The sequence below is a fragment of the Nerophis ophidion genome, linkage group LG19, assembly GCF_033978795.1.
Source record: "Nerophis ophidion isolate RoL-2023_Sa linkage group LG19, RoL_Noph_v1.0, whole genome shotgun sequence".
Taxonomy (NCBI): domain Eukaryota; kingdom Metazoa; phylum Chordata; class Actinopteri; order Syngnathiformes; family Syngnathidae; genus Nerophis; species Nerophis ophidion.
In genome coordinates this window covers 15,123,192-15,147,070 of record NC_084629.1, presented here as the reverse complement: position 1 = coordinate 15,147,070, position 23,879 = coordinate 15,123,192, and the positions used below count along the sequence as shown (strand labels likewise).

The following is a 23,879-nucleotide window of genomic DNA, read 5'->3' as shown; positions in this document are numbered from 1 at the left end:
ATGACAGCGAGTGTGCGTGTTTGTTTGTAGACATAGTCACTCTTGAAACCATTGTTTTAAACCCGTTTCTGTGTTCGTTGAAGCAAATATATCCTTAAAAAACAATGTAAACATAAATAAAGGGTTGCAGCCTTGACAAAATCCATATTTGTACACTTTGAACACAATATGTAGTGCTATCCAGTACTGTATATCCAGCAAACATAACAAGGGGGTGATGGCTCAACTTTCTATTTAATAACAAAGCCAAAACAACAACAACTCGCTGAACCTCATTTTCAGCTGCCCTGCTGACACACACACAGCGCGACTGCTGTGGTGCGCTCAAAGTTTGAAATCAGAAAGCTCCTTAACTTTAACAGTCAGCCATGATTAGGAATAAAAATAAAATCCACTTTACCTTGTTGGTTAATCTTCTTGGTGTGCAGCAGAAAAAAAGGAGGATTGGGATTAGGCAGTGTCAACAACGCTGTGGATACTTCCTGAATGTTTTATACCACTCATCGCTTGTCAATCGCTTTTTTGTACTCGTTAAGCTAACAAAATCATAAAAATGCTTTGAAATGGCTCAAAAAACACATTGGTTGGATGAAACGTTTGTATTACAAGGCCTATTTTTAGTCTGTGGTTAATAAATTGAAAAGTTTGTCAAATGAGGGGTTCATAAATGGCTTGCTCTTCCTGGTGCAATTGAAATGATCATTTGTGCAGAACTGGAGAAGTCAGTCTATTAAAGGCCTACTGAAATGAGATTTTCTTATTTAAACGGGGATAGCAGGTCCATTCTATGTGTCATACTTGATTATTTCGTGATATTGCCATATTTTTGCTGAAAGGATTTAGTAGAGAACATTGACGATAAAGTTTGCAACTTTTGGTCGCTAATAAAAAAGCCTTGCCTTTACCGGAAGTAGCAGACGATGACGTCACCGGTGTGAGGGCTCCTCACATCCTCACATTGTTTATAATGTGAGCCTCCAGCAGCAAGAGCTATTCGGACCGAGAAAGCGACAATTTCCCCATTAATTTGAGCGAGGATAAAAGATTTGTGGATGAAGAAATTTAGAGTGAAGGACTAGAAAAAAAAAAAAAGTAAAAAAAAAAAAAAAAGCCGATTGCATTGGGAGCGTTTCAGATGTTTTTAGACACATTTACTAGGATAATTCTGGGAAATCCCTTATCTTTCTATTGTGTTGCTAGTGTTTTAGTGAGTTAAATAGTACCTGATAGTCGGAGGGGTGTGTCCACGGGTGTGTTGACGCCAGTCTCTGTGAGAAGTCACGAAGCTGCAGCAGGACAGAAGCTCCGTTGATCTCCTGCAAGAGGCGACTTTTTACCACAATTTTCTCACCGAAACCTGCCGGTTGACAAGTTGCCGGGAACCATGTTCGCTTGACCGCTCTGATCCATAGTAAAGCTTCACCTCCGGGAATTTTAAACAAGGAAACACTGTGTGTTTGTGTGGCTAAAGGCTAAAGCTTCCCACCTCTATCTTTCTACTTTGACTTCTCCATTATTAATTGAACAAATTACAAAAGATTCAGCAACACAGATGTCCAAAATATTGTGTAACTGCGCGATGAAAAGAGACGACTTTTAGCCGCAAGTGGTGTGGTGATTCAAACTCGGATTTCAGCGACTTAAGCGATTCAACAGATTACGCATGTATTGAAACAGATGGTTGGAGTATGAAAGTATTGAAGAAGAAACTGAAGCTATTGAGCGAATAGCTATTGACGCTATTCATAGCCATAGCATGGCCGAATAGCTGCGTTAGCATCGCCGGTAAAATGTGCGAACCAAACGATCAGGACTTTCGCATCTTGTGACACTGGAGCAACTTAAATCCGTCGATTGGTAAGTGTTTTTTACGCATTAAATGTGGGTAGAAGGAAACCTAATATAGTTGCAAATGCATCTACAGGTTATCCATACATCTCTGTGCCATGTCTGCCTTAGCATCGCCGGTAAAATGTGCAGACACATCAGCACATTCAATGGGGGTCTGGCGGCAGACACTTTCGCATCTTCGGGCCAGTGGTGCAACTTGAATCCCTCCCTGTTACTGTTGTTACACCCTCCGACAACTCACCGTCGAGGCATGATGTCTCCAAGGTTCCAAAAAATAGTCAAAAAAACTGAAAATAACAGAGCTGAGACCCGGTGTTTGTAATGTGTTGAAAATGAAAATGGCGGCTGTATTACCTCGGCGACGTCACATTCTGACGTCATCGCCTCCAGCGCGATAAACAGAAAAGGCGTTTAATTCGACAAAATTCACCCATTTAGAGTTCGGAAATCGGTTGAAAAAATATATGGTCTTTTTTCTGCACCATCAAGGTATATATTAACACTTACATAGGTCTGGTGATAATGTTCCCCTTTGAGTCATTTCCTTACTGACAAGGGCTGCTCTGATAATACTTCTGATGGCAGATAATTGCTCGATTAATATCTCTGCACGTACAGGTATTTCCGGTGAAATGTCGAAACAGTCTACATAGGGATGGGCCGATAAAACAATATCAACATATATATCATGATAGACACGTAAATAATATCATCAAAAATGTTTGATAAAACGTTCGATAAGTCTCTATTCCTGGGTTGTAAGAAACCGGAATGAATGAAGCGAGGATGGTTGCATTAACAAAGGCACTTGCTGTCTGTTAACCTAGTAAAACAGGAAGTGATGAGTGAGCAATGGGAGGGACATGCTAAACAGCAAATCGCGTAACAGTATTACTTATCAAGCCTGGTTGCGCCATCTTGTTGTCTCTTTGTTGATGCTCTGCCTGGAATGAGAAGAAAAACTAAAAATTAGTGTTGTAGATAGCGAAGGAATAGTCAATAAAACAGAAAAAGCACCTCGACAATATGGACGTTTTTGGGATTTTTTTCAAATGGACCCTAGTCCTTCCCCGTGCTCATCTTTTCTTTATAACACTCGTCCATTCCCTAATCGGATGTACGGAAACAACGGATAGGAACTTTTGTGCAGGACTGTAAGGATAAAATAAATAACAAAATATAACACATGTGCTACATTAAAGGCGAACATTATCACCAGACCTATGTAAGCATCAATATATACCTTGATGTTGCAGAAAAAAGACCATATAATTTTTTAACCGATTTCCGAACTCCAAAATGGGTGAATTTAGGCGAATTAAACGCCTTTCTATTATTTGCTCTCGGAACGATGACGTCAAAATGTGACGTCACCCTAGGTAGTCAACCGCCATTTTCTCAAACACATTACACACAGCAAGTCAAATCAGCTCTGTTATTTTCTGTTTTTTCGACTGTTTTCCGGTACCTTGGCGACATCATGCCTCGTGGGTGTGTTGTCGGAGGGTGTAACAACACGATCAGGGACGGATTCAAGTTGATTTACATAGAATGTGCATCGATTAGCACGGCATGCTAATCGATGCTAACATGCTATTTAGGCTACCTGTATGTACATTTTGCATCGGTATGCCTCATTTGTAGCTATATTTGCATCCAGCCTTTCCCTCCACCCACATTTAATGCCAAACAAACACTTACCAATCGACGGATTTAAGTTGCTCCAGTGTCAAGAGATGCGAAAGTCCCTCGTTTGGTCCGCACATTTTACCGGCAATGCTACGACAGACATGGCACAGAGATGAATGGATACCCTGCGACACTCAAAGCAGATGCATTTCCAACGATAAAGTCAACGGAATCACAAAGGTGAGTTTTGTTGATGTTATTGACTTTTGTGCTAATCAGACATATTTGGTCGCGGCATGACTGCCAGCTAATCGATCGTTTGGTCTGCACATTTTACTGGCGATGCTAAAGCAGACATGGCCGAATAGCGTCAATAGCTATTCGCTCAATAGCTTCAGTTTCTTCTTCAATTTAGTTTTCGCTATCTGCCTCCATACTCAAACCATCCGTTTCAATACATGCGTAATCTGTTGAATCGCTTAAGCCGCTGAAATCTGAGTCTGAATCCGAGCTAATGTCGCTATATCTTGCTGTGTTAACCGCATGGATAGCATGTATATCACTGGATGACGTCACAGGAAAATGGACGGTGGCTTCACAGATAGCGAAAATCGGGCACTTTAAAGCCTTTTTTCGGGATATTCTATGATGGGTAAAATTTTGAAAAAAACTTCGAAAAATAAAATAAGCCACTGGGAACTGATTTTTATTGGTTTTAAACCATCTGAAATTGTGCTAATGTTCCCCTTTAAAATAATAATTTGGTCCAAAAATAAATTGCTACATAGCATGAATAAATGTCCATACTTAAATAAGAATAAAAAGACCAAATAAAATGTTACACAGATCACGTAACTTCCTGGCAGTAAACTTGGAAAAAATTGTTCTTGTCAAGTTTTTCTATGTATACATTTTCATACTTTGCACTATTTTGTTACACTTTATTAAGCATTTCTTACATATTCCTTTTTTTTGCACCTTCATTTAAAGAGGTTAATGTTAAGTGTAGGAACATTTGTGGTTTAAAATATTTAGATATGTTAGATATTGTGATTTTAGAATGTTGTTTACGTTGATTGTTTTCCATGGTTGTTGACATTTCCTTTCTTTTCTGCCTTGATAGGTGTTTTAATCAGAGGAAGGTTACATTTTAAATAAAAGTCTTTACATTTAATCTATTTTTCTCCCCGTTCAAAATTTTTAAAAAGTCATGAAAAATGTCACTATTTATTACGGATATCAAAAACTTATATCATGACACAGTTTTTAGCTATATCGCCCAGTACTAAGTTTACGATATGAATGTGTGGTGGGGGGAGGCGACGGTGTAATGTTAACACATACAGATATTAAAGATTCACATGAAAAACCCTGGTTTCATAACATTTTTTTACTTAAGCAGCACAGTGTAACAGGGGTTAGTGCATCTGCCTCACAATACGAAGGTCCTGAGCAATCCTGGGTTCAATCCCGGGCTCGGGATCTTTCTTTGTGGAGTTTGCATGTTCTCCCCGTGACTGTGTAGGTTCCCTCCGGGTACTCCGGCTTCCTCCCACCTCCAAAGACATGCAACTGGGGATAGGTTGATTGGCAACACTCAATTGGGCCTAGTGTGTGAATGTGAGTGTAAATGCTGTCTGTTTGTATGTGTTGGCCCTGCGATGAGGTGGCGACTTGTACAGGGTGTACTCCGCCTTCCGCCCGAATGCAGCTGAGATAAGCTCCAGCAACCCCCCGCAGCCCCAAAAGAGACAAGCGGTGGGAAATGGATGGATGGCTGGAAGTTCCAAACGGACCCTTTAATACAGTGATTCTTAAATAGTGGGGCAGGCCCACATGGGGGCTCACCGTAAGGTGGGATTGAGAAGCAATAGTGTAATAGCCTCTTTACTGTTAGTTAAGTACTATCTTGACACACACCAATAACAAAACTAAACATTATCTTCAGGGTGGGGTCATGACAGAAATTAATTGCGAACCACGGGTCTACATCCTTCTGAGAATCAGCGTCTTCTGCAATCAGCATTTGTTTTCTTTTGTGTGAGTTACACATTTCCAGAAGAACAAGTCTGTTAAAGGCCTACTGAAACCCACTACTACCGACCACGCAGTCTGATAGTTTATATATCAGTGATGAAATATTAACATTGCAAGACATGCCAATACGGCCTTTTTCGTTTACTAAACTGCAATTTTAAATTTCCCGTGAGTTTCGTCTTGAAAACGTCGTGTAATGATGACGTGTACGCAAGACGTCACAGGTTTTTATGAAGTATGAGCGCTGCGCACACACACAGCTAAAAGTCGTCTGCTTTAACGGCATAATTACACAGTATTTTGGACATCTGTGTTGCTGAATCTTTTGCAATTTGTTCAATTAATATTGGAGAAGTCAAAGTAGAAAGATGGAGGTGGAAAACTTTAGCCTTTAGCCACAAAAACACATGGTGATTCCTTGTTTAAAATTACTGGAGGTGAAACTACATTATGGATCACAGCACGGTCAAGCGAACATGAATCACGACGGAATGTCAACCAGCAGGTTTCGGTGAGAAAATTGTGGTAAAAAGTCGCTTCTTACCGGAAATCAGCTGAGCTTGTGCTGTCCATAGCTGCCATCGACTCCCCTGAGACACTGCGCGTCAACACACCAGTGGAGACACCCTTCCGACTATCAGGTACTATTAAACTCACTAAAACACTAGCAACACAATAGAAAGATAAGGGATTTCCCAGAATTATCCCAGTAAATATGTCTAAAAACACAATGCAAATGCGTTTTTTTTTTTACTTTTTTTTTTTTTCCTAGTCTGTCGCTATCAATATTTTCAAACACGAATCTTTCATTGTCGCTCAAATTAGAGGGGAAATTGTCGTTTTCTCGGTCCGAATAGCACTTTTTGTTAGAGGCTCCCATTAAAATCAATGTGAATATGTGATGAGCCATCAACATGTGACATCATCGTCTGCGACTTCCGGTAGAGGCAGGGCTTTTCTCTTAGCACCGAAAGTTGCGAACTTTATCGTGGATGTTCTCTACTAAATCCTTTCAGCAAAAATATGGCAATATCGCGAAATGATCAAGTATGACACATAGAATGGACCTGCTATCCCCGTTTAAATAAAAAAATCTCATTTCAGTAGGCCTTTAAGCAAATCACAAATGTCCACAGCAGTGGGCGCTGGTTCTTATTCAAATATACTATATAAGTCCATCACCAGCTTCTTATTCAAACATTTTCAGTTTTCATTTTTTTGTAGATGAACAGGTATTTTCTGGCTATATTGTCGTCGGTTAATACTAATGAAGTTGTGGTCCCTAAAGAAACATTCTTAATCACCTTACTTTGGAAGTACACAAGTCAGGAAGTCCTGGGCAGGTAACAGAGGATAGCTATGGATGGTACTGGGCCCACGATGCCTGCTCTACTTTACCTCCCTCTTGACTATGCTGTCTATTTCTATCCTTTTGATTAGTATGGATGCTGGTGCTCTACTCGTGCCACGACTCTTAAAACAGCCGGGAGAAATGTGATGCTGTTTGTGAGCGTGGAGGACGTAAAACCCCAGCAGGACTTCTAGAGATTCGATCATCTGTCCTCCTGTCAGTTTTCTTAGGCCCTTTTCTACACCAAGGTTATTCAGGGTACATGCCACCTAACCTTATTCATGTCCACACATACACAATGCCACCGTTTAAAACCTCCACCCCCTGCGCACCGCGACCTAGTACGCATGCGCAAAAAAAAATGTTTGCGCCTCTTAATCACCTCTGACCGGGAAGTGTGTCCTTACCCTGTTTTTCAATGTAGCCTATTGCCACATTTCTTTTAACAGTAAACCTTGCTTGCCTCACCATCAAAGGCTATTAGACTATTGTAGTGAATCACACCTGAACCATCATATATGAATCATATCTTTAATGGACGCGTGAAAGTAAACAATGGGATAAAGAACATTTTACAACAATTAATCTAGGGATCTAGATATCTGGTCAGGACACAGTGCTTGCAGGCTGAAATTGACGGCCACAACCACTTCATGGCTTCACAATAGTTACGGAGTAGAAAACTAAACATTGAGTAATCGCTCCACGTACTGTAAATTGCAGACAATAAGTGATAGTCTGCTTTGCAAATCCAAATGCATTCGCTGTTTTTCCCTCGTCCACGGCAGCCCGCATTTTCGTTGTCTCCCCTTTAATAAATGGACAAAGTTTATCGCTAAGTAGAATCAAAGCTGACGTGAACATTTGAAAGTTCTCTTGCCGTTCCTATGACACAATACACTCGGTGACAAACATATTTCACCAGGCTGTCGTTCTTCCAGGCCTTATACAAAACCGTCGCTCAACATTGCTATGTTGCAGTATGAGACGTGTTGTATTCGAAATAGCTGCAATCGGGCGTTTCCTCCAGGTTACGAAACCGCTTGTTATGAAGCTTGCTCTGGAGCGCGCTCTTTCTGTCGTCACTTCCTCTCTGAACTCAGTTTGTAAACGATCGATGAGTCCATACAAAGCTAAGAGCCGGAGATTCAAGAAATACCTGGCGCACTTACCCTTGTAAAAAATTATCCAAGGAGGGAAACCTTAAACGATGGTTTAGTGTGGCTGACACAGAGCTTAAGCTAAATAATTAATTGCATGAGGGGTTATCCGGCGTAATGTAGACAGGCTTTTAGAACATACTTGCCAACCCTCCCGATTTTTCCGGGAGACTCCTGAATTTCAGTGCTCCTCCCGAAAAACTCCTGGGGCAACCATTTTCCCAAATTTCTCCCGATTTCCACCCAGACAACAATATTGGGGGCGTTCCTTAAAGGCACTGCCCTTAGCTTCCTCTACAACCTGTCGTCACGTCCGCTTTTCCTACATACAAACAGCGTGCCGGCCCAGTCATATATTATATGCGGCTTTTACAGACACACATTAGTGAATGCAATACGTACTTGATCAACAGCCATACAGGTCATACTGAGGGTGGTCGTATAAACAACTTTTACACTGTTACAAATATGCGCCACACTGTGAACCCACACCAAACAAGAAAGACAAACACATTTCGGGAGAACATCTGCACCGTGACACAACAGAACAAATACCCATTACCCCGTGCAGCACTAACTCTTCCGGGACGCTACAATATACACCCCCGCTACCACCAAACCCCACCCCCCGAACTGTCGTTATTTATATTTTTTGAATACGTTATGTGATACTGTTCATCAGTCAACTCATTGGTGTTAATTTTTAATCTATCAAGATTTAAAAAATTATATCAAAATCAAGTTACTGTATGTTATTTATGTAGTTTGATAATTTTCCTCGACTGATGTACTAACGTGGTTTATTTTGTACATGTGTAGCATCATCTACAAGGATGCGAAAATTGCTATTGTGACATGCAGTGGACACATTTAGATGTTTCTTTCATTTAAAATTTTCAGGCTCATTTTTATACTTAGCAAACTCATCCCACGGTCCGGATAAAACTTGTTCGCAGGCCTGATCCGGCCATCAGGCCGTACGTTTGACACCCCTGGTCTAAAGGATCACTGGTTGGAATGTCAATGAAGAAAGACAGCGGCTCCAAAGAATTTGGCCATATTTTCAGTTTAGGGCTTGATATGTTGAGCGCCATCACAATGATATTTTTGGAGGGCTAAATAACGTCTTATTTATCAAAGAACAATTAGAATGGCAGTATTTGACCAATCATAGTGTCAGTAAGGCTGCATGGATTTGAGAAAAACTTAATGGCGATTTTTCTCTCCATAATTGCGATTGCAATTTGAATTGAGATTTTAATCTTTTATACATAAAAATACATAAAACTGACATCCACAAGAGAAGGAAGACATGTTATTTTTAGACTGTCAATCAACATATTATTGTCTGAAGGTGCCACACATTAGAAAAATATGCAATCATTTAATTTCAAAATGTTTTATTCATACAGACAGACGCAGACCTTTTGTCTACATCATGCTCTTTAACTGAACGTAATATTAATAATAATGCAAGTAAGCATTAAAGTGATTTTATTTCTCATTACTGTAGAATTGTTTACCATTGTACTGTCATTGGAAGGTAAATAACTTTATTCTAAATAAACTAACAAAAAAAATAAAATGGACTAATTTCTGTAAAAAATAGATATTGAACATTTAAAAGTGCATTTTTTTTCCAAGTTTGCACAACGAGATCGGACGTTGTCTTTTTGTCTATTTCCATCAAGGTATTCTCGCTCGTTCGTCCGTGCTGATGTGCTCATTTTGCCCATCCCATTTGAAGTTAAAATATTCCCACATTTGGACATTTTATTGTTTCGTCTTACTTTTTGTGACTTTGCGACGAGTGGGGAGGCTGTCTATCTGTGCTTCTTTAGCTGGTGCCTCGCTCTAGGCTCCTCACACCGAGACAATGATTGTGAATGACTAAAAAGAGGGCTCACTGTGTTCAGTTAATTCTACTTGTGAATAAACGTGCTAAGGTGGTAAAAGTGATGCACAGAGTGAGTCAATATTCCCCCTGTTTGATATAAAAACCTCTGCCTGATTATGTAATCGCACTAATTAAGACCTCAATGTCGATTTGAGGTCGATTAATCATGCAGCCGTAGTGTCAGCGCCATTCTATCCGAGAACTGAAGAGAACATATTCACAGGTTTAACCTTCTGTGAAGTCTTTGTTCAAATAATGTATTTATTATTTATATGTCCTTATTCTTTCAAGTAATCAAAGCAGACATTTGTTTTCAAACCACAAGTCATCATCATGAACAATATTTAAAGCTCTTGACACACTATTAATCGGAATCTTTGGACACCTCACAGTTTGATTCCGATTCTTGGGGTGACGATTCGATTCACAATCGGTTCTCGATTGAACACATTCCTTGTGATATATTATTTGATGTATAAATTATAATAAAAGCCATACAAAGAGGTTACAAAAGTTCCTCCTGGCTGTTGACATTACGAGTTGTATGCGTGTTGTGTTTGCCTTAAAAAACGCCTTTTAAAACATGTATTTTAAAAATGTTGACAAAAATCACAGAATGTTAATCAATCTAATGAAGTAAACCTAAAACCAGCTTAGTAAAGAAATTTACTAAGCAACACATACAAATATTGTGATGTATCCTGTTGTATGCATGCTACAATATTCATTAAGTACAATACTAAAAAAAAGCGAAACCAAAAAATGAAGTATCAATGATAGTATTATTGATAATAGTAGTTTAATGTTTTGATTCAAACATTGATTCTTGGAAAAAAATGTATTCTCAAACATTATGACTATTTAGAATCTGAATAAACCCAAATCGCAATTTGGATGTGAATCGATGTTTTAAGCACTACCACCTGGCATGCCATCAAGATAATTTCACAATTTAATAGACATAAGAAATGTGTAATAATAATAATATAAATTGTATATGCAGCGTGAAATACAAAAATTCATAATGCATGTTATGAACTCCCAAAATCTAAATGTATTGAAACAAGATACTGACTATTACCTAAATTCATAACGTGATTTTATTTAATGAAATATTGTGCTGCAACTAATATTTTTTGTTAATAAGCCTTAAGAAATACTTTTCACAGTGTGACCACACACAAAGTCTAAGCGCCGACATATTTATAAATGTGTTATTAATCAATAATCATTAGAACTACTTTACCAATGAGGCCCCTGGTAGTTTTTACTTGTTATGGTAGCCCATGATGAGGGGAAGGGTGTTAACCTGCTTGAGTCTGCGGGTCCTTCGCTGCCACTTTGGAAGTGACGGCCAGGATTAAAAGGATCATTCTTCAGCCGTAAAAGCACTTTAGTACTAACGTTCCTTTTGTGTCCGTGGTTCTGTCCTGCAGGTTTGGGCAAAACAAAGAGGAAGACCAGCGCCCGCGATGCTTCCCCGACGCCGAGCTCGGACACGGAATACCCCACCAACGGCAGCGGGGGCCCGGTAGGAGGGGCGGCGGAGAGAATCTACGACCTCAACATGCCCGCCGTGGTCAAGTTCGCATACGCAGCGGAGCGGGACGACGAACTGACCCTGACGAAGGGCTCCAGGGTGGTGGTGATGGAGAAGTGCAGCGACGGCTGGTGGCGAGGCAGCCAGGGGGGCCGCGTGGGGTGGTTCCCCTCCAACTACGTCCAGGAGGAGCTGAGCGAGAGTCCTGACCGAGTTGGCAAGGGTGATTCCTACACTCATGGGACCTCGATGGCAAACGGGAGCGTCGGGGGCCACCACCGCCGCGCCGTCCTGGTTCAGACGCTTTACCCCTTTAGCTCCGTCACGGAGGAGGAGCTTAACTTTGAGAAGGGCGAGATCATGGAGTTGGTGGAGAAGCCAGAGAATGACCCTGAGTGGTGGAGATGTAAGAACTCGCGCGGCATGGTGGGCCTGGTGCCTAAAAACTATGTCACGGTTCTGGACGAGCGACCGGGCCACCCGTCACCTTCTATGAAAGGGTCCCCGCGGAACCGCCACATGGCGCCGGCGCGCTCAGGAAGGTTTGCCGGGAGGGACTGGTACTATGGAAACATCACCCGGCACCAGGCCGAATGTATACTCAACGAGAGAGCGGACGAGGGCGACTTCCTCGTACGGGACAGCGAGTCATCGGTGAGTTCCAGTCAATAAATCGAAGCCGTCACAGTTACCAAATATAAGACGACCCCGAATATTAGACAACCCATCTGTGACATTTTTTGGGGAATTTACTTGAATTGCCACAGGGCATATAGTATGCACCTGCCTTGAATTACTGCCAGGTCAAACTCGCTTCGCAAAATAATTAGCGCATGCTTAGTATTACCACCTGGTCAAACTCGTGACGTTATGAGTGACACTTCCCCTGTCATCAATTTCAAAATGAAAGAGGCTGATTTCAATACCGGTAATTTGAAATTGCATAAAGGGAAGAAGATTAAGAGCTATTCAGTGGCATTTAAGGTCCAAGCTTACATCACACTCAAATTTGTACTGCATGCCTTTGGTAAGTGCCGGAGTGAGAAGAGGTTTTAAAATAATTAGCGCATGCTTACTTTTACTGCATGCCTTTGGTAAGCGCAGGAGTGAGAAGAGGTTTTTAAATTAATTAGTGCCCCGGCGGCAATTCAAGGAAATACGGTAGTTGGTTTGCAAGTATAAATCTCTAACATGACATTTTTCAGAGGGAAACATATTGTCTTATATTGGGAATAGAAATATACTGTAAAGGCACGTGACCCAGTGCACATGTGATGAGTGACCACGGACGCTAAACTCATTGAACATAATTATTATTGGCACTATAGCCTTTGAAAAAACACAATTAAATAATTAACATTAAGTTATTGAAATCTATAAAGCAATACGTCGTTAAAATTAAAAAAATTTACTTTTAATTCAATTAAAAAGAAAATCTTAAAAAATAATAATGATTTAAATAAAAAAAACAAATTTCAAGAAAATTATGCCTTTATTAAATGATACATTTATGTTCCCAATTAATACCCATCCTTACTTAAAACCATAATACGTTTTTTTTGGAAAGTATTATTAAAGGTGCCATATGTAAAATTCTGGCCAGAAATGGTACTGCAAAATTCTGTAGTCTCCTCTCCCTGACTGAGGTTGCCAGATAAGCAGCCGAATACAGCTCGATCGACTGGGCTACTCCAAGGAACTTCAAACTTCCACTGCCTCTTACTAGGGGTTGAGCTCCAGGACCATAATAGCTGAATAGACAAGCCTTTCGTCAGAAACATATCTCTAACCAAAACATTTTACACAGTAAATAAGCTAATATTAGGAAAAAGTATGTCATGCCTGTGCACAATATCACAACAGATGACAATCATATGGTTATTGTTAATACTATCAGAAAACAAAGACCCAAACAAACTACAACCAACGCTAGCAATGGTTATACTGGTGAAAAAAAGTACAGCATGCTTAGCAGCCTAATGTACGCCCAAAACTGAAGAGGAAACATTTTTCCAAAGGTATGCCTATAGACTACTGTTTCAAACGTTTCATATCGCCATATAACTTGGTACGTGTAGTCCACGATATGCAAACACAAATGAGGAATTATGTTATGTGATGTAGCTGAGATAGGCGCCAGCGCCCCCCGCGACCCCGAAAGGGAATAAGCGGTAGTAAATGGATGGATGGATGGATTTGGCTGTCTCCATACGTTTCACATTGCTATGACGACAGCCGTGCTAATGTTGGAACCCATTTCCTCAGGGTATCAGCATTATGAGAACGAAATACTCACTGACACTACCCATACCTACATAGGTTTTATTTGTCGAAAATATAATTTGCCCTGTCAGTTCGAATACACATTGACATACAGGCTAACAGGCATATATGTCGATGTGTGATGGACCGGGCTAGCATGCAAAGTATTCGTTGCACGGACATACTAGCTTTGTTAGACAAGATCATAGACCGTATTGGACAATATAGTTTACATACAAAATGTCCATTTCCATTTATTACAAGTAATAAGAAAACGTAAATGCCTTACTTACCTATCAAGGGGGGAATTAGCAAATCTTCTCCGCCTTCAATCATCTCCATCTTTCAAGGGCATCCCCGATACAAATCCTCCTTTTGTTCCTGGTTTTGTCAAAGACAAAGACAAACAAATGACAAAGACAAACTTTTTTGATCCACAAGGAAAATTGTTCCACACAGTAGTATGTCATGAATAAGAGAATTGTAATGACGCCTTTTAGATTTACTAAGGTCTGACATGTTTAGTAACTTTACCAGTGGCAGTAGCCAGACGAAGTTGGCGGTGCGTAACTGCCAACCTGCATGTAACACACTCACTGCGTTTCTAATTGGTCAAACGGTGGAGGGGACGGCATCGAACTGAAAACAATAATAAGATTTTGGGGCTGTAAATCTAATTTTGAAATGAGCATATCCGGGCTGAACTACTCTTCAGTTCAGTTACAGTTCATTATCAGCTATAAAGGTATTTGATAACAACATGATTTATTAATGCCTTTTGACATATCAGGGCCACTTAATGATGACTTGACATGAAGTTATAACATATGCCACCTTTAATATTACACAAAAAAAAAAAATCACAGTTTATAGAGATGCATCTCAATCAAACAGTTTATATAAATCCCATTATTCCCTCTCTTATTATCCTCTTTTATTGTAAAAAAAACAAAAAAACAATAGTTGATCCATTAAAAGTCCATATTTTACTATTTTCAAAACAATTTTAAGTAAACCTAATAGTTGGCAGGCTTGATTTTAAAATCTGTAGCGAACATGTGTTTTTTTTGTGGTAAACATCATCCTCTATGAATTGCGGGGTGCAAAGGTCAAACACGGGGTGGGCAAGAGGCTCAATCACGGTCGCGAGGAATAAGGTTTTTTTTTTGTGTGATTTCAAAAACGGCTGTCTGAGCGACAAGGGAGGAAATTAATTGAAGTGTCTTACGTTTGATAAGACACCTGCTGTTGAAATGTTCACGCTTAGTTTATCAACCACTTTTGCATACTGGGGACCTTTTAATTGAAGTCAGCTAGGCAGTGGTTTTCCTTGTTTTCCTGAAGCTGCTGCACATTATGCTTTAAAACAGTGTATTTTAACCACTGTGCTGTGGGAGATTATCTAATATCCCCTATTTGCGTTAAAAATAGTTTTTGCAAAGCACTAATTATAGTCTGAAAATTATGTGTTGTTGAGTGTCGGTGCTGTCTAGAGCTCGGCAGAGTAACTGTGTATTACTCTTCCATATCAGTAGATGAAGTGAATTATATTTATATAGCGCTTTTTCTCAAGTGACTCAAAGGGCTTTACGTAGTGAAACCCAATATCTAAGTTCCATTTAAACCAGTGTGGGTGGCACCGGGAGCAGGTGGGTAAAGTGTCTTGCCCAAGGACACAACGGCAGTAACTAGGATGGCACAAGCGGGAATCGAACCTGCGACCCTCAAGTTGCTGGCACGGCCACTCTACCAACCGAGCTATGCCGCCCCACAGGTGTCAGCTGGTAGCTAATTGCTTTGTAGATGTCGGAAACAGCGCGAGGCAGCGTGAAGGTAAAAAAGGTGTCTAATGCTTAAACCAAAAATAAACAAAAGGTGAGTACCCCTAAGAAAAGGCATTGAAGCTTAAGGAAGGCTTTGCAGAACAATACTAAAACCGAACTGGCTACAAAGTAAACACAAAAGAGAATGCTGGACGACAGCAAAGACTTACTTTGGAGCAAAGACAATGTACATCCGAACATGACATTACAATCAACAATGTCCCCGCAAAGAAGGATAAAAACAACTGAAATATTCTTGATTGCTAAAACAAAGTAGATGCGGGAACTATTGCTCGAAAGAAGACATGAAACTGCTACTGGAAAATACCAAAAAAAGAGAAAAAGACACCAAAATAAGAGCGCAAGACAAGAACTAAAACACTGCACACCGGAAAACCGCAAAAAAACTCCAAATAAGTCACGGCGTGAAGTGACAGGTGGTGACAGTACACCTACTTTGAGACAAGAGCTATAGTGATGCATGCTTGGTTATGCTTTAAAGTCATATCCAACAATTGCGCCAAAGACTTTTTACTGTCAACTGAGTTTTGTTGTTTAATGATTTCTGCTGGTGGTGTGCCTCCAGATTTTTTTGTGCCTTGGCTCCAAAAAGGTCGAAAAACACTGCTTTAAAACGCAGCAGCCAAATGGACAATACAACACAAATGTTGTCGTTTCGGTGGTTCTGTTACTTGACAATAAGTTATGAGGGACTGTAAAGGGGACCTGTACTGCATGTAAAGAAAAAAAAGATGACTATTGTGATAGTTGCTTTACCCTCCACAAAACATGTCTATTATTTCCATGTTGCAGCCCAGCGACTTCTCCGTGTCTCTGAAGGCGGCGGGCAAGAACAAGCACTTTAAAGTGCAGCAGGCCGACGGCATTTACTGCATCGGCCAGCGCAGGTTCAACTCCATGGACGAGCTGGTGGAGCACTACAAGAAAGCCCCCATCTTCACCAGCGAGCGTGGGGAGAAGCTGTACCTGGTTAAAGCGCTGCTGTGACGCCCCTCAACACTGGATCCCCCTCCCACACACACACACACACACACGCACGCACGCACATGCACACACACACGCACACGCACACACGCATCACCACTTGCAAGCTGTCTTAACCCAAGCCTTCTCTGGAGGCATCCACGCACTGCAGCAATAGCATCTGTCGCCCCCCAGTGGCCGTCAGGTGCAGCTGTTTCTTAACCAGCAGGTGAGCAGTTCCACCCCGACATTAAACACACCGGAGGCCTTTTTTCCCGCCCCGAGGTTCTCCAACGCTGTTGCTCTTAACTCAAAGAAAAAAGGAAAAACAGTAAAAAAAAAAAAAAAAAAAAAATCTAATTTCAATCATCATCACTCTTCACCAAGTGACCAGAATCGCTCTCTAGCCGTTTTCCCTCCAAAATGTCAGATTCACATTTTTTTTTATGTTCTGCCTCGTTTTGTTCCACGTGTCGCACCTGAGTGGCGAAACTAAGACTAATGCATTCTGAGTTTAAGTCCTTTTAGGTGAAAGTGACGTAAGAAAAGTGACATTGTGCTGGTTTTAGGCCTTTTCCTGCTCATTTTAGTCATTCACAGGAAGTAAATATATATTCATTTTGTCTTTGAACACCACAAAAACAAACTTTTCGTTATGTTTTTCAAGCCACCACACCTCACATCTGCTACAAAAAGTGCTAGAAGATTCCAGGATACTTTAGAACAGTGGTTATCACCAAAACTATTTATGCCCTTGCAAGTACCGGTGAGTGTGTGGCACACTCACTAACTGTACTGACTGATACCGCGTCGTTCTTTCACAACGGTCGTCCGCCATCTAGTGGATTAAAAAAGTCACTACATTTGACCCGTGATTCAAATGAATAGTAGAGGAACATCACTTTGAGCTTGTTTAAAACCTGTAAAATGAAAATAATTGGAGACGTTGGATTTTTTTTCCTTCTTCCTCATTCAATTTAGAGCGACGTTATGCTAATTTTTTCCAGAACGATTCCCAATGAACGCAGTTTGTCGCTTCTCGGTCACGTTTTTTTTTTCTTAAAGTGAAACCCACCTCGAGCCTTTGAGGACCACGGTATCACTTTTTGTGTTACCTCACGTCTCCATGCTTGACCGTCACTAGTGAGTCGAATCAGTGTTCCTGATATCATTCCCATCAAAGTTGTTCTTTATTATTCTCAAGCTGCTGCACCTGCTCTTACTGAGGCGAGAACAGGGGTGTCCAAAGTGAGACCCGACTGCTCCAGTTTTGTTGGCCCGCAATATAATTTTCAAAGTAAAAATCCAACCCAAAACTGTACAAATCTAAGCAAAGAAGCTGAAATGTTGATACAAATATTAGTGCTATTTTCTCATCTGTAATGAAAATTTTGCTCGGTTTTTGGCATTTTTCCGACAAAATATCAAGATGGGCTCCATGCTTGACTCGTCAGTACTTTGGTGGAAAAGGTTTGGACACCTGCGCGAGAGGTATGTTTCCTATTGACCACCTGAAACATGTTGCGTTGTGAAAAGAACATGCCATCGCCAATTAAATTTTTCTTTCTTTTTCTCAAGCTGCTACACCTTCCCTTTTGAAAATCTTCCTTCAGATCGGCGCTTCTCAAACTTCTTACCCCGAGTATTGCCACAAAAGGTTGTTTTTAATTGGTCTTTTTTTGTGATTCTGTAAATACCACCGTTGTCCCTTGGAAAGTTTTTCTTGACTTTTCTTGACGTATGCTCCCATGTGAGCGGAGTATAATAAAACAATTTGAACTGAATGCAAATTAATTTGTAGTTGTACACAAGGGATTCGTACGGCCCCCAATCCCGGACGGATCTCTCGTGAGAGGAAGAGAAGGGGTTAGTCTGCTGAAAATGATGGAAATTGCCACCTCTGCATAGTGACTGACATTTTACACATTTTACGATATTCAACACTTTACTGCTTTACGCCCGAAATCTGTCACGTTTCATGTGTCAGGTGATAGCCAATCGCAACTTCCTAAGAGCCTTTTGTCACTTTGTTGTGTCATTTCCAGCTAAAATACAACACTTGGAAAGAATACACTGCAAAAAAAACAAGTAATTTGATGCACCAGTGGGGGGCAGAGAGCTGATTTCTGGTGGCGTTTGAATGTTAACGAGTGGAACCCAAAGGTGCCATTTTCTTCCAGGTTCGTCACAAAGTGTGACGCGGTGCCAACACCTCAAACTTTGCTTCCCCATTCGCCTCTGCAAACAGCCGCAGTGAAAATCCACTTTCATACATGCTTCAAAAAATATCTTTCAACTGTGCCAAATCGGTGGTCTCCACAGTGTTCCAGGTGCACCATCTAATCAGATGTCCCACAACCGGTCGAGTCCTACCCAACACTTTCTCGTCCGTGCGCGTTCGTTTGCTGAGGGGCGAGCTTTTGTAGGATTCTACCTGAATGTTATTTAATTCCTGTCTCCACTGTATGTATATATTCCAAAATAAGATGAGGTATGGTACTGTATCACCCACAACGTGATGACTATTTACTTTTGTTCAATATAAAAGATTCTTTTTTTTGGAAGAATATTAAAACCTTGATTTGATGGTGTGACTTTTGTTTGCTGTTTATGAGGAGATGTTTGTTATTTAAGCTTTGAACAAACTCGACTATTTTAATGAGCTGAAAAGTCGTCAATAGTAAATTTAGCTTTCCTTTCCATTTAACTCAACAAACAAACAAACTATAGCAGATAATCAGAGTTGAGAAGGTGCCCTGAATGGAAAATATATAAAACTCATTATTTCTATGTTTGTTTTATAAACTACAAAGAGAAAAAGTCATTTTGTAATTTAAACACAAATCTGTGGGGTAGAAATAATAAAACAATGATTTTGCTTGCTTGTTTTTGGCAACACTAAAATTGGCCCTAGCATGTGAATGTGAGTGTGAATATTGTCCGTCTATTTGTGTTGGCCCTGCGATGAGGTGGCGACTTGCCCAGGGTGTACATCTCCTTCCGCCCGAATGAAGCTGAGATAGGCTCCAGCACCTCCCGTGACCCCAAAAGGGACAAGCGGTAGAAAATGGATGAATGGATTTAGCTTGTGTCCATATTTTATTTTATTTTTTATAAACTAGAAGGGGCAGATATGTAGGAATGGTCTAATTTTAAAGAAAGTGTGGAGGGGAAAAAAAGGTGTAAAATATTCATAATAATTACTTTTTAAGAAGTGTTAGTCCTGTCTAAACATCTCCCCACCCTAAAAAAATATAAGAATACTTTTAATACAATTAGTTGTGTGAATGCTCCAAAGTTTTCTACACCAAAATTCCTCTATTTGGTATTATTCCTCTACTTCTTCTTCTCCAGATTTTGGCGCTTTACTTCCACATTTTTCAACCAATTCAAACCATTCCAACTTCAAACCTTTCAGCCTAATCGGGAATTGTGGGCTTTTCCTTGACAGATTCCAAAAATGTCCAGATATCCCAGAATTCCAGGCTTTCCGGGACATTTTTCCCATTCAAAATGAATTGCCCATTTTCAACCGATTCAAACTATTCCACCTTCAACACATTCCACTCATCCTGGACATTCAAACTATTGTTTTTCCAAGTTAAAAAAAATCCAGGAATTCCCAGAATGCCCATTTCAAACCCTTTTTTCCCGCATTTTTCAACCCACTTCAACTGTTCCACCGTCCAAACATTCCTCTCAATCAGGACAAAAATCGAAGTGGTTTTTCGACCTTGTAAAATTCCCGGTTTTCCCGAAATTCCATGAATTCCTTAATACCATTTCTCAATTAAAAATGTTACTACTTCCAACATTTCTCGATCGATTTGAAAAATTCCAACACCAACCATTTCAACTCATTCAGACCATTCAAGTCTTTTGACATTTTCCAAAAAATTCAATTTTTTCCCAAAATCCCCAAATTCCCATTGAAATGAATTGGACAATTTTCAAAGTTCCACAATTACCACATTTTTTATCTGATTCAAACCGTTCCAACTTCAACATATTCAGCCTGTTCAAAATTGTGTGCTCTCTTTCAGCCATTAGTCATTTTGAAGTTCAACGTTAGCATTGACGCATCAAACACAATTCCTGCAGGAATTGCTCATCTAGTTAATAATAAAATAGAAATAAACAAAATAAAAATTCCAATCATGGTTGTGTTCAAAATGGTGCACTTTTTTTCTTTTTTTTTTTTAAAGTTACAGTTTTATAGTATACCGACAAACCTATGGTTTAAAGACTGTTACTGGCAAGGATTAATCTAATTTGTGGAAAAAAAGGATTAAATTATATTGAAAATCATCATTATTAAACATAACAAAATTAAAAGGTTGCTGCATTCCACACCCCTCTCTAATTAAACCCTAAGGGCTGTCACTCATTTTTCGTTCCTCTTTGTCTCCTCTTAGTAATGGAAAATAATTACTGATAGTTTCCAAAAATCTGTGTTGAAAGGCTTTGGGAAACCAAATGCAATGTATGTCAAATTTAATATATATACAAAAAAATTATAACTGATTTTAAAAAGGATTCTAACTGCCTCCAAAATTGTATTGTTCTCCAGTTTACAAAAATATATACAATTATATAGTTTTAAAGACTTATTGGGAATTGTTAAAACAATATATATGTATACTTGATTTATGTTTCACACGTGTAATACATTTACTCATGAATATCTAAACACTATAAATAGATGTGGCTAAAATATATACTTATAGAATTATTAGTCGTGTTTGAATATTTTGCTGCTCATATTTAAATAACATTTTTTATGTAAATACCATTATTTTGTTCCATTGACCTTTTGATAAATGAAAAAATCAACTCATTTGGTCAGGTTATGAATGTAAGTATGCATGTATTTTTCATATGAAAAATACATGGATTTAAATGATTTTGTACATTCGGGATATGCTGAGTCGCCATTATAATCATGTTGCTCGCGGGGAAAAAACATTTTTATATCGTGTTTCTTAAATATTAGTGAAGAAACGTGGCACCCAAGAAACGGCAGTACTAAGAAGCTGCCACTGGGGGGCAGTGTTGGGCTTTTTTGCGACTGCAGCTTGTCACGTGATGCTGCTGTTAGCAAACATACACGAGTGGCGTGACCTTTATTCAATATTTACGATTCTTAGTAGCATTTTGTTCAAGTGTCGTCAAGTTGCTGTAAGCTCACATGTTTTCTTTTCGCAGGCCAGTGTGTTTTAATTGGGAAAAGCCATTAAAAGTAAGGTAAAGTCTAAGTGCTCTTATTGTGAAAATCGCCTTTCTAGAGCTGGCTTCAGTCAAATTGCAGTTGCAGCAATCAATGAAAAGATAACAAGACCCCCCCTGACCTCAGCTAGCTAATTACAATGTTTTTTCCATGCGTTGCCACGGTGATATGTCATGAGAAAATCTATGCATTGATTTTGCTTTCTAGTTGTTTCTTACTCCCATAAAAAAGCATTAAAGATGACATTTTCACCACACGTACGTCTTAATGCAAGATGATAATTTAATACCTAATGTTAACCTTGCAATTTATGTCCACTAGATGGCGACATTATTTTTTTTACCATGCAAAACATCCAGGCAAATTCTACAATTTTAATTAAAGTTTGGTTTGGATTTGTTTAAATAGGAAAACAATGTTTATGTAAGGATGTTGTGTATGTGCCAAAAATAAAAGTATATGACTATTTTAGGCTAAAATAGTTTTCAAAATGACTGGTTTGAATTGGAAACATATACGAGTGTACACACCCCATTTCCATGAGTTGGGAAATTGTGTTAGATGTACATATAAACGGAATACATTGATTTGGAAATAATTTTTAACCCATATTCAGTTGAATATGCTACAAAGACAACATATTTAATAATCAGACTGATAAACACTTTTTTTGTGCAAATAATCATTAACTTTAGAATTTGATGCCAGCAACATGTGACAAAGAATTTGGGAAAGGTGGCAATAAATACTGATAAAGTTGAGGAATTTTCATCAAACACTTATTTGGAACATCCCACAGGTGGGTGCCATGATTGGGTATAAAAGCAGCTTCCATGAAATGCTAAGTAATTCACAAACAAGGACAGGGCGAGGGTCACCAATTTGTAAGCAAATTGTCGAACAGTTTTAGAACAACATTTCTCAACGAGCTATTGCAAGGAATTTAGGGATTTTACCATCTACGGTCCGTAAAATCATCAAAAGGTTCAGAGAATCTGGAGAAATCACTGCACGTAAGCGATGATATTACAGCCTTTTGATCCCTCGGGCGGTACTGCATCAAAAACAGACATCAGAGTGTAAAGGATATCACCACATGGGCTCAGGAACACTTCATGAAACCACTTTCAGTAACTACAGTTGGTTGCTACATCTGTAAGTGCAAGTTAAAGCTACTATGCAAAGCCAAACCCATTGATCAACAACACCAAGGAACACCGCTGGCTTCGCTGGGCCCGAGCTCATCTAAGATGGACTGATGCAAAGTGGAAAGGTGTTCTGTGGTCTGACGAGTCCACATTTCAAATTTTATTTGGAAACTGTGGACGTGGTGTCCTCCGGAACAAAGAAGAAAATAACCATCCGGATTATTATAGGTGCGAAGTTCAAAAGCCAGCATCTGTGATGGTATGGGGGTGTATTAGTGCCCAAGGCATGGGTAACTTACACATTTGTGAAGGCACCATTAATGCTGAATGGTCCATACAGGTTTTGGAGCAACATATGTTGTCATCCAAGCAACGTTATCACGGACGCCCCTGCTTATTTCAGCAAGACAATACCAAGCCACGTGTTACAACAGCGTGGTTTCGTAGTAAAAGGGTGCGGGTACTTTCTTGGCCCGCCTGCAGTCCAGACCTGTCTCCCATCGAAAATGTGTGGCACATTATGAAAGGTAAAATACGACAGCGGAGACCCCGTACTGTTGAACGACTGAAGCTCTACATAAAACAAGATTGGGAAAGAATTCCACTTTCAGAGCTTCAACAATTAGTTTCCTCAGTTCCCAAATGTTTATTGAGTGTGGTTAAAAGAAAAAGTGATGTAACACTGTGGTGAACATGCCCTTTCCCAACTACTTTGGCACGTGTTGCAGCCATGAAATTCTAAGTTAATTATTATTTGCGCAAAAAAAAAAAAGTTTATGAGTTTGAACATCAAATATCTTGTCTTTGTAGTGCATTCAATTGAATATGGGTTGAAAATGATTTGCAAATCATTGAATTCCGTTTATATTTACATCTAACACAATTTCCCAACTCATACGGAAACGGGGTTTGTATTAAACACCGTTTTTATTACAGGGAAGTTTATATTTTTTGGTCTGAGGACATTGAC

At 39.7% G+C, this 23,879-nt stretch overlaps 1 protein-coding gene across 2 annotated transcripts in view; it reads left to right on the top strand.

Moving 5' to 3' along the window:
- nck2a (NCK adaptor protein 2a) overlaps positions 1-19,120 on the top strand; it is a 74,727-nt gene extending 55,607 nt beyond the window's left edge. The window contains exons 3-5 of one of the 2 annotated variants that reach the window (XM_061879288.1): positions 6,093-6,158; positions 11,362-12,119; positions 16,364-19,120. In XM_061879288.1, the coding sequence (XP_061735272.1) occupies positions 6,093-6,158; positions 11,362-12,119; positions 16,364-16,558 (1,019 nt within the window). In that variant the 3' untranslated portion in view covers positions 16,559-19,120. The remainder of the gene's footprint in view (positions 1-6,092; positions 6,159-11,361; positions 12,120-16,363) is intronic. The other variant, XM_061879289.1, reaches the window with a different exon arrangement.
- The last annotated feature ends 4,759 nt before the right edge of the window (positions 19,121-23,879 follow it).